This window comes from Phoca vitulina, unplaced genomic scaffold (assembly GCF_004348235.1).
Source record: "Phoca vitulina isolate PV1807 unplaced genomic scaffold, GSC_HSeal_1.0 scaffold18, whole genome shotgun sequence".
In the NCBI taxonomy this organism is placed as follows: domain Eukaryota; kingdom Metazoa; phylum Chordata; class Mammalia; order Carnivora; family Phocidae; genus Phoca; species Phoca vitulina.
This window is the reverse complement of record NW_022589721.1, coordinates 25667629-25683179: the sequence shown is the minus strand read 5'-3', so window position 1 is coordinate 25683179 and position 15551 is coordinate 25667629. Positions and strand designations below refer to the sequence as shown.

Here is a 15551-nt window from a genome sequence, read left to right as displayed (position 1 = left end):
TCAATCCACAAATTCTGTTTAGTGCAGCAGAGACCTCCCCGAGCAATACTCCTGGCTCAGTGCCGCATCCAGCCTGCGGTAAAAGCAAGTTCTCTTTAATAAAACTCTCCCACTTTCCAAACTAGGGTAGTTCCAAATACCACCTGAGATATATGAAAAAAATTATCCATTGTTTATCTCAAATTCAAATGTAACTAGGTGTCCTGTATTTTCATTTGCTTGATTTGGAAAACCCACTCCAAACACATAGCTTATTGAGCCAATTGAGCTGATTGAGCTGATTGAGCCAGTTTGGGCCAATGGTCAAAAATAAAAAACTAGACAGAAGGAAAAAGACATTTTTCTCCAAGAAAAAAAAAATCAATAAAAAATGCATTCTTAAGGTAACAAATATTAGCGTGTTTATTCGTCGTAAATGGAAGACAGTGGTTAACACAGTGAAGCAGGAGTCAAAAAAGGGAAATGTATCCATTATATAGATACAGATAATTATTTTTCAACTATATATTTGTACCTGTTCACACCTCTGCTATGATGTGGGGCCCCAGGATGGAGATGGAGGAGGGGGAGGGGGAGGAAGAGAAAAGAGAAAAAGACAAGAGAACAAAAAAGGAATTAAGATTCCTAAGTATCTACCCTAGTCCAGAGATTGCGCTAAGGGCCATATTTCTTGATCTCATTTAATCTTCATGAAATATCTTCAAGGTGGCTATGACTCTGTCCATTTTACACACAAGGCTCAGAAAGGTGAGGTGATGTTTCCATAGCAGTTGAGGTGCCAGAGGAAAGAATCCTCACGTAGTTTGCCATGTTGCCTGCCCACCTCATCCCCGTACCCTTTTGTTGGAGAGTGTGCTAAGTCCTGGACTCAGCAGCCTGTCTGTCTGTCTCTCTCTCTCATCCCCATTGTAAATCTCGCTATGGAGAATATAGCTCAGTTGGCCTTGAGTGTGAATTAATTGCTCGTGTGTCCATCTCCTCTAAGTTATAGATCAGCCTGAGGAAAGGGGCATGTCTGATCTGTCCCTGTGTCACCAGCCAGCACACAATGACTGGTATATGTATTGAACACCTACTATGTGCCTGACACGGGGTAAAATGCTTTGGACTCATTAGCTTAAATCCTCACAAAGACCCAGTGAGCTAGGTTTCTTATCCCCATTTTGCAGATGAGGAAAGCAGATTCAGAGAGTAAACATATTTATGAGAGTAAGAGGACTACAAGAAAGCCCTAGTCTCTCGCCCCCTGGTAAGGACTCTCTCTGTCCAGGGTGGCATTTAGAAGAAATGCCATTCTAGTATCTACCCATAATTCAAAAGCAATTTAAATGTTTACTAGGATATTTCAAGAAAATTCCAAAGGTGGTTCCATCCTAAACGGACAGCAGAACTTCTTCAAATACATTTTGCTACAAAGATGCTCAGTTCCTGGGACATTTTCCCAACCCCAGGGCCAAGAGAAAGCTCTTGACTTTTCTCCTTCTCTTCAAGGTCTATTCCATTCTCTACCAATGGCAAATTTCCGCTCTCTTCAAACCAAGTCTGTGCAGTCCGTATATTAAATGGGCATTACATAAATATCTACGCATGCAGATATTGTAATTACTAAGTGATAACCTCACTTGCATTGGGCAGCATTCTGTGTGGTGTCTGGTACACAGAAAGCACGCAATAACTTTTCACCATTATTATTATTAGTCTCAGCTTTGCAGCTTGAACTATCATGCTGATTCTGTATAGCAAATGCCTGGCACACAGTGCTGAAGACAAGGAAGGAATGTGAACACTCCCATGCATTCGTATATTATTTTTCTATTTATAAGCAGCAGTGATGCTGTATTTAGAGGGTATTTCCCAGCTAAACAGCCAGAAAACCCATGGAAGAGACATTGATTGTTTGTGACTATGCATGCATCCCCCTCCCAGATTCTCATATTTCTGCAGTTATGCAGAGCCATGGGAGTAATTCTGGTATGGGCTATAAATAAAAGTGAGCATGGCACTTCCTGCCAGAGCATATGAGTTGGTGCATAATCCTCCAGCTCTGTCCCTTCGACAATCATAATGAACCAATGACTAAGGAGCCCACAGGGACCAGAGAGAGAACTACAAGGCAGTGAAGTTCCATTAATCTGGTCCCTGAGTGACTGTGTGGAGCAGAGTTCCCCATCAATTTGCAGCAAGTATTGATATAAACAAGAAATCAACTTCTGTTGTTGAATTAAGCCAATGAAATGATGGAGTTAATTTGTTACCTCAACATAACCTAACCTATCCTAACTATTGAAAGCCTTCTACAGATTGTATTTCTAATGACCCAAGGATATTCTGCATCCATGTGCCTAGTAATATAACCTGTTTCCTCCAAGGGCTTGTTTGCTTCCTTCCAGGTGGGCCAGAGTTTCACAGACATGCCAGGCTTCCTGGTACCCTGTCCTCCAGTGAGGCTATGCATGGGTCTTACGTGTGTCCTGTCCCTTTGGAACACAGGTAGGTCCACTCAGATTTCAAAAAGTGCCTGTTCTATATGATGAGTTTGGGTTTTCATTAGGCTTTGGAGAATGGCAGCAGCCAATGTCTCAGGCCAGAATCCTAAATGACTTTGATCAAAATGGCAATGATGAATTCCCCATTTCTGGTTTTATCCTCTGACTTTGTGAACTTGAGTCCCATTTCTGCAACAGAATTATATTCACATCCACCGTTACAACTCTTGTCCAAACCTCTGTCTTCTCTTTTCTGGGCCACTAAGAGAGCTTTCGAAATCAGCCCCTGCTTCTCCTCTTGCCTCTCCATGACCTACTCTCCCCTCACCAGCCTGGGTGATCTCCCAGGCTTCTCCCTCATTCCACCTACCCCAAATTATGCAGTGACTTCCTACTTCTCTTTGGATACTATCCCAAGTCCTTCACATGCTATACAAGACCCTGTCCACCTTGCCATCACCATTTCCTACAATACCCTGCCTCCTCGATTCTTTGTGCTGTATCACTGTTGGCCTTTGCTCAGTTCTTTAAAGTAATAATTGTGCCCACCTCAGCCCCTGGGCACACACTCTCATCTACACTCTGAATACCCCCTCAGCCAGTTACATCCTATTCAAATACTGTTCATGTTCCAGATCTCAGCTACACATCACCTCCCAGAAAGCTTTCAGACCACTGAGATGAATCAGGCTCCCTGTTACACACCCTAAAAGTGCCCTTCAAAGTATTCAACATCGTTTGCTATAATATCCTGAGTCTTCTTTTCCTTCATGTCTGCCTTCCTGACTAGACTGTAAGCTCCATAAGGATGGAATCTATGCCCACTTGTTCATCATAGTATCCCCAGCACCTAACACACTCATGCTTATTAAAGTCCAGCTACCAAACAACACTGTCAGTCATTAGTGTTGTTACAGTTGATCAATAAATATTCAATGACTAAATTGAATGAACAAACTACATGTGGGATTTTGAGCAAGACATGTCACCATTTCAGATCATAATTTTCTCATCTTTAAAATGAGTATTTTGAAATATTTTATGATGTCAAATTTGGGTTATAATTCTCTGATGAATGCTCTCTTATTTTAGTGTCTGCTGTTAAAGGAGAAGCCAAGAAGGAAAAGGTCATGACCCTCCTTCCCACAACAGGTAAAGGGGCAGGTGCTCCTGCCCAGCTCATTGTGTCTTGGACAAACTCTTTGGCTTCTCTCGGTCTCACTTTTTCTTTTTTTTTTTTTTTATTTTTAATTTTATTATGTTATGTTAGTCACCATACAATGCATCATTAGTTTTTGATGTAGTGATCCACGATTCATTGTTTTCGTATAACACCCAGTGCTCCATGCAGTACGTGCCCTCCTTAATACCCATCACCGGGCTAACCAATCCCCCCAGCCCCCTCCCCTCTAAAAACCTCAGTTTGTTTCTCAGAGTCCATAGTCTCTCATGGTTCATCTCTCCCTCCGGTTTCGCCCCCTTCATTTTTCCCTTCCTTCTCCTAATGTTGCGTCTATAGCTCAAGCTCTGTCATAGGAATAGTTCCTGGGAGTTGCTCTTGCTTTATGGTTCATGGCACACCTGGATTTTCATGATCTTATTAAATCCACAAAGATCATGATATTCTATGAACCATGGAAGATTTCATAATGGGAGGTATTGTCATGTGCCATCATCACCTTTGCAATAATTTCATCTTTCTTTGTCTTTTCTTTTTACTTTTTGATGTTATGAAATTGGCTATACAGCAAGACAGTGAATGCATTGTAACATAAGGAACACGTAGGATGCAGGGGCCTGGTTGCTTTTCCTAACTTGTTGGTAAACAAGCAGGATAATGGGGGGTGGGTTGGGGACATTACTCTTCATTTTTAAATGTTTTTTAATAGAGGGAGCACATGAGACAGAGAGCGAGCAGTGGGAAGAGGCAGAGGGAGAGAGAAAGAGAATCTTTAGCAGGCTCCAAGACCAGCACAGAGCCCGACTTGAAGCCCAACACAGGGCTCGATCTCACACCCCCAACATCATGACCTGAGCTGAAATCAGGAGTTGGATGCTCAACCGACTGAGCCACCCGGGCACCCCTAATTTTTATTTATTTTTAATTACTACACTCATGCGGTTCAAAATGCAAAAGGTACAAAAGTGTATAAGGTTAAGATGGTCCCCAGCCAAACTCTTCCCTTCCCCAGAGGACAATAGTTGTACCAATTTCTTGTGTATAAGCAGTGTAATTTTCTTTTTTAAAAAATAGATTTTATTTATTTATTCATGAGAGAGAGAGAGGCAGAGGCAGAGGAAGAAGCAGGCTCCCCGCAGAGCAAGAAGCCCGATCTGGGACTGGATCTCAGGACCCCAGGATCACGACCCGAGAGGAAGGCAGACACTTAACTGACTGAGCCACCCAGGCGTCTCTAAGCAGCGTAATTTTCAATCAATATTCAATCAATATTCCCCTATTTGAGCCTTTTTCCTCCTCTTTAAATGGGAAAAATTTCTGTTCCACAGGTAATCATAAAGGATGAAAGGTGATTAAAATAGTAAGCATGAAAAAGTATGAAAAGTAGCAACACCTTCTATCTTATACTACTATGGTGGTCTTTTTATACAAAAAGAGACCAATAGTTATACATTCTCTGTCTGGCAATTTATTTGAAAACTGCTTCTGTATGGCATCCCATTCAGAAATTTCTGCTTCAGGGCTGTTCAGTTCACACTTCAAATATAGTTAGCAAAATCCACCCACAGGTTTGCAATTATAAAAAGGACTGGTGGAAATGATGTTTCCTTGGTGGAAGGAGGGGTGTCCAAAGACAGTTCTTGGTTAGGAAGATTGCACAGGGCCCACCAACCTGGTTTCACAGGCGCAGGAATCCTGCAAGCCCCATAGCCTAGAGCACCCCTGTAGCCTGGAGCTCGGGAGCCCACATGACCCCGATCCCTCACCCGCACGGAGGTCTCTCCTTCCTGGCCTGGTCACAGGCGAAGTCGGTGTCCACCACAAATGTCACTGGGGATGCATCATGTAGACCGCTCAGGTGGAGGGCCACTCAGAGCACCAGATGGGAGAGCAGGCTGGATGCCAGCTTTGGGCCTGCCTGATGGCAAACATCTGTCTCAGAGTTCCTGCTGTGGTCACATAACCCACCTCCTCCAGTAACCATGTGTCGGGGAGGAGAACCACAGACCCCACCTACCTCTGATCCCAAAGCTCCAGTACTTAACCAAGAAGTATACCTGCTGGAAGGTCAAACTGGCTTAAGCAGACAGAAGTTAACTAGATCGAAGTTCCCACAAGCTGCTTGAAAAGCCGGGAACACCCTAAGCATCCGTCCACAGATGAATGGATAAAGAAAATGTGGTACATACATATTATGAAATACCATTCAGCCTTAAAAAGGAAGATAATCGGGATACCTAGGTGGCTCAGTCAGTTAAGCATCTGCCTTCAGCTCAGGTCATGATCTCAGGGTCCTGGGATCAAGTCCCGTATCGGGCTACCTGCTCGGTGGGGAGCCTGCTTCTCCCTCTGCTTGCCGCTCCCCCTGCTTGTGCTCTCTCTCTCTCTGACAAAATAAATAAATAAAATCTAAAAAAAAAAAAGGAAGATAATCTTGCCATACACAAGGCATGAATGGAGCTGGAGGACATTAAGCTGAGTGCAACAAGCCAGCCACAGAAGGATGAATACTACATGACACCACTTCTAGGACGTATCCAAAATAGTCAAACTCTTAGAAGCAGAGAGTAGAAAGGTGGTTACCAGGGACTCCGGGGAGGGGAAACAGGGCCACCAGCTAGATATGGGATGTAGGTACATCACTTCGCTTTCCGGGGCCTTAATTTCCTCACCCTTCTAAGGGAATGCTGGACAAGGTGACTTGGAAGGCTGTTATAAATTATGAGGCTGTGCTTTCACAATCCTATTTCATTCATGAGAACTTTTATTTCAGTGTCTGGAAACAGAGACGTTAAAAAGGAAAAAGAGGCTCCTGTCCTCGGTGTGACAGGTAACTAGGCCAGCCTTGACTCCTGACTTGCTCTGGAACTCTGGAACACATTTTTCAGCCTGTCTCTGCCTTGGTTTTTCCATCTGTCAAATGGACACCTGGTACCCTGGTATGTAACAGGAAACAGAACCATGGCAACGGGAATAGCAACAAATGCAGGATGCTCATAATGCCACCTAGTCCAAAACAGCTGAGCTTTCTGTCACCTCCGCTGGGAGACCCTCCCCTCCCCGCCAGACCAGGCTGGGCGCCCTGACAGAGGAGCTCAAGCATCCCGCCGTGCCCCGTCTACCACTCCTCATGTGCAGCTACACGTGCGGGTCCCTCCTCCCGCCCGAGGCACAGACTATAAGCCCCACAGAGGTGGAGACTTGCCCCTTTCCTTCGACCTCTTTAGACCCAACACCCAGCATGATTGCTTGGCCCTCAGTGAGTGTTTGTTGAATGAATAAAGACTGAATGTATGCTTTAAGCATTTCAAGATTTCCCATGACGTTTTCTTTGATAGCACGAACCCCACTGAGGGAGCAGGTGACCTGATATTTCCAAACGGCCACTGCTCTGCAGCTTTTAGGAAGCAGGTTCTGGGCTCTCTTGTTCAGGCAAGTTTCTTGTCCACTCGGAGTCTCGGTTTCCTGATCCGGTAAAGGGATGGGATAGATTAGGCACCCTGCCTGGTGATCTAAACCCGCCTGTTTATTAAAATGTCGATTTCTAGGCCAAGGTCAGTCCAAGGAGACTACAGTGTCAGGAGAGGAGTCTTCCTTTCCATAGGCCCGGTGATTCTGACCTTCACTAGCCCAAGGCCACTGCGTAGAGACCCCCAGGGTTTCTCCAGCAACTTGAGGCTGGGGTTGCGGGTTCCTGTGTCTCCCCTGAAGCCTTTTCTCTCCCCAGCTCCTGGCCTTGGAGAAGAGAGGAAGGAAAAAGGGGTGGCTTTTCTGGATACCACAGGTGAGTCCCCTCCTCCCTTAGGGCCCTGTGGGTGGCCCCAGCTGCCAAAGGAGCTCCCCCACTTCTCCAGACCCCCACTCTCAGTCCCCACAACCCAGTGTAGCATCTCACCAGTCTTCAGATTGTGTGATCCACAGAACTCTCTGAGCGTTAAGTAAGCGTTGAAAAAGACCATGTTAGTAAAAATGTAAAGAGGAGCATTAACCACTATTTCTACCTGTCAACTGCTGTGCTGGATGTTCAGGGAATAGCTAGGAGATGGGGGGATTTTAACCTAGCAGGGTCTCTCCACTCGGCTACCCGCTACCAATATCTGGGAGAGTGATCGATTGGTTGATTGATTTTGCTGGGGATGTCTGGGCCACATCCCAGACGTATTCAACCTGAATCTGTGAGAATGGAGCCCAAGCATCAGAATTGCAGAATTTTATTTTATTTATTTTTTTTGAAGATTTTGATTTACTCATTTGAGACACAGAGATACAGAGAGAGAGAGAGCATGAGGAGGGGGAGAGGCAGAGGGAGAGGGAGAAGCAGGCTCCCTGCGGAGCCAGGAGCCCGATGTGGGGCTCGATCCCAGGACCCTGGGATCATGACCTGAGCTGAAGGCAGACGCTTAACCATCTGGGCCACCCAGGCGCCCCCAGAATTGCAGAATTTTAAAAAACCTTTTTCCTAGGGATGCCGGGCATTGTCTGTTAGATAATGTAGTCATTTCCAAATTCAGTGCTGTTCAGAACTCGTGCCGTTTCCTTGGGCTTCCCATTGTACGTGGGCATTTCCCACCTATCCCTACTGTCTCCAAATGCAGAGATAAATTATTCACTAAGTAAGTGTTCCTGTCCTTCACGTGGACTTCTCTTATCTAACTTGTCACGATGTATGCCATCGGCTGTCACCTCCTGAGCGCGGGCTCTGCCTTTTATCTTTGAATTCCTTGCGCCCAGCTGTGGTTATGAGTTCAGTAAATGTCCAAAGAGGAAGCATGTCTGCCTGAATGTCAGAAACAGGGAACTTCCGTTGTGAGAAAAGCCTGCCAGTGACATTATCCGCGAATCTTTTCCAGAGCTTTCTGCAAGGTCGGTCGATCTGTCTGCCCTGAACCTGACAGAGCTGGTGAATGGAATGCTGAACAGAGCTTTAAAAGGTACCTTTTTTTTTTTTTTAATTTAAATTCAATTAGCCAACTTACAGTACATCATTAGTTTCAGGTGTAGTGTTCAATAAATTATCAGTTGGGTTTAACACCCAGTGCTCATCCTATCACGTGCCCTCCTTAATGCCCATCACCCAGTTACTCCATCCCCCTGCCCACCTCCCCTCCAGCAACCCTCAGTTTGTAAAAAGCACAATCCAGGCCCACTTCTGCCTTGTACCTGCTTCACTTCTGCGACATGGGCAAGACAGGGCACTTCTCTGCGCCCCAGCTTCTCCGTGTTCAGATGGAGAATGCAGTGTCCTGCCTGACACCTGATGAGATTGAAAATATCCAAATGAAGTCAGAGGCTCATCAGCATCTGGAGAGCAAGCTGCATTCCAGACATGACCTATGTGCAGGCATTTCTGATCACAAGTACACTGTGGGAGAATTGTCAGGGCTTAGGGACAGATCAGGAAATAGTCAAGTGACATGTACGTATGCAGTTTTTGGTTTGCTTTTAAGTGATTTTATGTATTATTTCCAATGTGTGTTATTTTATTATTTGTTTTTGTTATTTACTTTTATTATTTGTTCATTGTATTTTTAATTTCTATTATCTGTTTACTAATTGATGGTATTATGATTGTCAGGAGGCATTTGTCTGATGGCTTCTTTTATTTTAATATCCTTGGCAGATACCAAGTTCTTCTCCTTGCTAAGCATCACTTCCTACAGCTCCTTTGCCTTCCACAAGTTTTCTGTGGCCATTTACAACAGTAAGTACTGCCGGGCTCTTCTTGGTGGTGGTGATGAGGAGGGGTGGGCCGGCAGGGCCAGGCTTGGTGTCAGGACCGCCCTGTGGATCGTGTCTCTTCACAGTTTCCAACCTGAAGACTATGGACACCACCAGATTCCCCAGCCGGCACTGCTACTGTCTGGACAACAGGACCAATGACTTATCAGGTAGGTGGGGCTACCCTCCAGGCTTGCGGCCTTCCTGATTTTGCTTGTCCCCTTTCAGATAAGTTTGACTCGATTTTTTTTCTCCTTAGAGTGAAATAAGAAAAGACAGTGGTATCTGTAATGCTTAGCTGTGTACACATTCACTGTCACAGAAAGTTCTTTTCTTGGTTTTTATCTTAGACAAATAGTTACGTCTGAACAAAGGGGCAAGAACAAAATGTTCATGCAGCGTTATTTTAACAGAAAACTCTGAGAACAAGGTAAATACCCATCATTAGGAAAATGGTTAAATAATCTAAACTTTGGGAAACAGCCATAGGCCATGCATAAATGAATGGATGTGGCCAGATTTGGCCCATGTCTGGAAACATTTCCATGCCATTATTAATTAGAAAAGCAGAGTTACAAAATAATGTGTAAAATACACTGTCATTGGTGAAGAGACACATCTCTGGACACGTGTAGGTGTTTACCTGTGAAAGAAGATCATGATGCGTGCTTTGCAGTACACGAGGGTATCCCCGGATCTTATTGTCAATGCCAGGATACTCCTGTATTACTTTTATAGTTAAAAATTAAAATTGTTTGATGTTCCTTCTATTTAGAGAATCCTGAAAAGTAAAACTGAACGTTAGTATCTCACCACTAATCCTCCCATTCAGTGGTTCTTAATTGAGCACATACCATTAGCCAAACTCTCTTCTAAGTGTGGGGGTACCACACTGGGCAAAGTGGATACACACACTCTGCTCTCTTGGACTAGATTCTATAGGAAGGGACAGAGAGTCAAAAATGCATGGTATGTTGGCTACTAACATGACCGTGAGAACAATAAAGCAGGGGAAAGGGTGAGGAGGGAAGTGGTGGCGGGCAGGGCTGCTGTCTATAGTGGGGGTCAGGGAAGTCTTCTCTATGAGGTAGGAAGTGGAGAGACAGCCCTGTGGTACCCAGGGACAGTGTTCCAGACAAAAGCCCAGGCAGCAGGGTAAGGATGAGAGAGGCCAGCATGGCTGGAGCAGGTGAGCCAGGGCAGATGGTCATGGGAAATGAGCTCAGAGCTTGGGGGGCAAAGCAGGGAGGGTGTTGAGGATCAAGTAGAAGTTTATAATCCACAGCAAGGATTTTGATTTTCACACTGAATAAGAAGGAAGCCAAGGTGATTGTCCACACAGAGGAGTGATATGATCTAACTTACATTTTAAGAGGATCTCTCTGGCTTTTCATTAAAAAAAAAAAAAAAAAATAGATTGTAAGAGAAGTAAGGCCTGAAAGTGGAAAAGCCTCCTGGTCTTTTTCTCATTTGACCCAACCTTAAAAATATTTTCCAGGCTACAAACTGCAAACATTTGTAGTGACTACATAACCTGTAAAAGTCAGCATTTTCTTAGCCATATACTGTTGACTTTGGGGTGGATTCTAGGTTTTTCTTAACATAAAAAATCCTGTATTGGACATCTTGGTGCATAAAACTTTTTCCCCTTTTCCAGATTACTCTCAAAGGATAGATTCCTTGAAGTGGAATTTCTGGAACAAATATTGTGAACATTTTAAAGAGGGTAATTAGTAATGTTTAATGAGTACTGTGTGCCAGGCCCTGCAGCAGGTACCTCACAGCCATTATCTTGTTTAACTGGCCCTTCAAATCTTATCAACAAATTACCCGCGGGAGGACAAATGTTGTCCATTACCACAGTTTCCTCAGCCTCTCATTAGCCCCTGCTGGGGGCCCAGTTTAGTGTGGGCACTGTGTCCCTGCCCTGATTGTGAAAAGTGGAGTCACATCTGCGGGGAAAGAGTTTCTAATTCCCCTCGGTGAGCCGAAGCATATTTCCGCACACTTGAAACGATTATTTGAAAAGAATTGATCCATAGGTCATCAGCACTGATAAAATAGCATGCTGCTCCTCCAGTAAGCCACAGGGATTTTTTTATGAGGTTTCCAATGGACACGTCACAATGTGCTGGTGTCCACTCCCCTCAGATCATTGCCATGAGAGGCTAAATGCAGGCTAGCATCTTGCCATTGCTCGGTCCCTGGGGGAAGATGTCTTTGTGGGTACTCTTCAGACCTGGATCATTTTCACTCGAATATTCTCAACTCTGACTTAAAGCCCCCCTTGTGAGGGTGTATTTGCATATTTTTTCTTTTTCTGAATGAAAATAGCTTAATTTTTCTTGATTTTAAAAAATAACGTATTACGATGTCAAAATGCCATACAACAGGGACAGTATAATAAAAAAATCAGAAATATCTGAAATCCCAACATCCATAGATAATCACATCACCCAAGGCAGTCTAAGCCACCTCTCTAATCTACCCACCTAAGCCATCTGTCAACTAGTTATCTAACCTACCTGTCTACCATCCCACCTACCCCATCCATCTGCCCATCTATCTACCCATCCCAGTCTGTATTCTCTATATTATTTAAAATACAAACCAGGCTATTATGACAAAGGACCCCAAAATAAGGTGCCTGGCAGAGGGTGGAAGGTAATAGTTTTCGTGTGTGACCATCTTGGTAAACATACCAGGGCTGCTCTATTTGATGGTTTAGGGAGCCCAGGCTCCTTCTAGGTTGTTGTTCTGCCTCCCATAATGCATTGCCCTTGTTCTCATAATCCAGGATGATTTGCCACCTCATCTGCATTCCAGCCACATGGAAGAGGAGAAAGGAACTGATGATGTTCCCACTCACTATATAAACACAGTCTGGAAACCTTCCACATGGCTTCTTCTCACACTTTATCACCCAGAATTTAGTCATATGGCCGCACCCAACTGCAAACAGGCTCAAAAATGTAGTTTTATGTTAAACCACCATATGCCCAACTGAAATTTCATGTTCTCTTACTAAAGGAAGGTGGGAGAAGAGTTATTGAGAGACAGCCAGCCATATCTACCACCTTTTCCATAGTCTCACAATCCACCTTTAAACTAATCAGTACATCTTAAAAGCCATTCTAGTCCAGTGAATATAAATATGTCTCATCCTTCATATGAATTCATAGTATTCGTTGAAAGAATGTACCATAATGTATTTAATTTGTCTCTTCTTTTTTTTTTAAAGATTTTATTTATTTATTTGATAGAGACACAGCGAGAGAGGGAACACAATCAGGGGGAGTGGGAGAGAGAGAAGCAGGCTTCCCGCTGAGTGGGGAGCCCGATGTGGGGCTCGATCCCAGGACCCTGGGACCATGACCTGAGCCGAAGGCAGACGCTTAACGACTGAGCCACCCAGGCGCCCCAAATTTGTCTCTTCTTGATGGAACCTTAGTTTATCCCTAGTGTTGTTATAATTATAAACAATGCTATGATGAATACCTGTGTACTTAGAGTACTTGGAGTACTTGCCTAATTACGCTGTAGGATACAGTCCTTGGAATGGAATTGTCTGACAGGGAAACAATTTTGTGGTGATTCAAATTGCTAAAATTTCCCCTAAGACATCTTGCATAAGTTTACACTTCTACCGATAATGTTTGAGAGCACATGTTTTTCCACACCCTTGCGAACACAAAATACTAAGACACATTCTTAAATCATTACCAATTGGATAGGCAAAAAGGCTTTTTCCCCCTATTTTCTATGCATATATAAAAGTAGTCAGAAATCACTCATCTATAGGTATTGCTAGTAAATTAGATTCAAATTTTCATCAAAACAAAGAATGTCTCTGAGGTAATGATAGCTGGTTCTCTTCCACGCCTCATAGAGAGATTGTAAAAGCCATTCTGAAGGGAGAGTTCACACAGTGTGTTGAGTAAGATGTTGCTTGAGCAGCAGCGGGAACATTGGGAAGAGTGGGAGCTTTCGCCCAATGTAGACCTCAGTTCAAATTCAAGCTCCGCCACATCTTCTGGGACCTTGGGAAAGTTCCATCATCTCTCAGAAACTTGGGCACAACCTGGACTCCATCTTGGTGTCCTGACTCCAGAGCCACGGCGTTAGCTTCTGTGCAGTGTTAGTAGCAGATTACGGTTTACTGGTCTGCTTACGAGTCTCTCTCTCTCCCACTAATCTCAGCTTCTGCTGGGCAGAGATGGTGTCTCACACAATCCTTCAGTACCGAGCAAGTGTCTGGTGCCCTGCAAACACTCAATGAATGTTTATTAGATAAATGAATTAATGAACAAAAAAGACATTTGAGAAGTAGGAAGAAAATAGATGGAAGAAATAATGAAATACTACCCTTCCTCAGTTTCCACAGTGTGACCAAGGACAGACTGGTCTAAATAGACATGGAAAGGAGGACACCCAAGCTGACGTCACTTCTGCATGGCCAGGTGTCCACATCTGCATTGGTGTTCTACCACGCCTCTCCTCCCAGAGATTGACCATGTGTCCGCGCAGTATGATAAAATCGCACCATGGCTCTGGTTCACGTAGAGTAGTGTCCACCTCCTGTTGACCTCACATGCTGAGCATTCCATTGGTTGTCCCATGACATTTTCCTGCCTCTCTGGGCTCTGCATTTCCAGTCCTCTGTGTTCTATATTTTCAAATCAGCTTGCCCCCCACCCGAGCTCATAATCCCATTGAGTAAAAGAAGTGTTTTTACAAAGCACAAAAGGAGGTTATCCAGATGACACCAGAAGCTTCTTCTTACTGTTTGGGGCTCCTAGAATTCATATCCTTGTTCTGTAAGCCAAAAACCTGTTGGATCCTGGAAAACCATGAATGAACAGCAGAGGAGGTAGCGGCTGTTTGCCTGGAGGTACATTGGGAGCTTTCACTGGTCGATGGTGCCCACCATGTCAAGCAATGGCCCTTATTCAGACTCGGCTCAGAGAGAGAGTTCACAAAGATTTGATAGCCTGAAATGTGAAATTCTCCCAATCTCCTCCCATCAGCCTTCTTAACAAGGGAGACAAGAGCAGGGGTTCCTGGTTCTGTTTTGTGTAGGGTTCTAGTCTCTTTATAACCCACCACTAACGCTGACATCACATTTTGAAAATCCAAAACTATGTAAATTCAGGTTGCATAACTGTGAGGCTGCTTCCTGTCAGATGGACTTGGTATTCTAAAGCAATTAGAGGAGATAACAGGGGACAACAAATGAGAAAAACCATTATTCGGTAATGTGGCTTTTCACAGCCATTTGCAGTTGGCACAGAGGGATTTGGAGGGAGAGGGCAATGGGAGGAGGAAGGGGACTATGATGGTGGATCCAGAAGTTTTCTCCCTGCCTGGAAATAAGACATCTTTATAATTAGTAATAGTTCCCTGTATGATCGTTAACATTCCTCAAAACACTGGACAAAATTAAACATGTAAAATCTACTCTGAAAAGTCCAAATACACGATACATTTTTCCCTCAAGTTTCTGGATCAGAAATTTAAATTTCCTCAATCCTTCTTGCAGATTTCACAGCCCTATTGGTGGACGTCATTGGAAATTCTACCAGCTACCTCACAGAGATTTTTAAGTCAACTTCCATCCTCTCAGGTGTGTTCATCTTGAAAATGCATGGGAAATTGGAGATTTGACAAATTTGCAAAATCTAATCAAAAATCAAAATATTTGCAAAATATAATCAAAATATAATCAAAATGAATTTGCATCTGCCATGGGTATATAATCAAAGCTAGTGGACCCCCACCCCCACCCCAAGCCTTGCCACAGGTGAGCTGCCAGGAACCTCTGTGTAAGTTTTTTTTAGACAATCAGTGTTGTCCAGTTCCAACCACTAGTATTTGAAGGCACCATCTTCCAATCAGAGCTATTCCTGGTATCTAAAAAGTTGGAGGAAGAATCCAGGGCTCAGAATTAGGGAAATCTAGGCAGAATCAAGAAAACAGCTTCTTCTAGATAGCTATACTCCCATTTTAAAGATGAGAAACTAAGATTTGGAGAGGTTGCCTATTTTGCTCAAGGTCAGTTCAGAATTTACTAGCAGATCTATATGCAGCCCAAGCCCATGTCGGACATACTGTTGAGAAAGATCTGCCTCATTCACAAGGTGGCTTCATATAACCCCCAAGCAAGTTGC

The 15551-nt window shown here is 44.0% G+C and overlaps 1 protein-coding gene across 1 annotated transcript in view; it reads left to right on the top strand.

Annotated features, from left to right (window-relative positions):
• Window positions 1–2410: 2410 nt before the first annotated feature.
• The window catches only part of HHLA1 (HERV-H LTR-associating 1), a 33211-nt gene continuing 20070 nt past the window's right edge, over window positions 2411–15551 (top strand). The window contains exons 1-7 of the mRNA XM_032416107.1: window positions 2411–2490; window positions 3579–3638; window positions 7394–7450; window positions 8517–8597; window positions 9287–9367; window positions 9471–9554; window positions 14924–15007. Coding sequence (XP_032271998.1) covers window positions 2412–2490; window positions 3579–3638; window positions 7394–7450; window positions 8517–8597; window positions 9287–9367; window positions 9471–9554; window positions 14924–15007 — 526 coding nt within the window. The 5' untranslated portion in view covers window position 2411. The remainder of the gene's footprint in view (window positions 2491–3578; window positions 3639–7393; window positions 7451–8516; window positions 8598–9286; window positions 9368–9470; window positions 9555–14923; window positions 15008–15551) is intronic.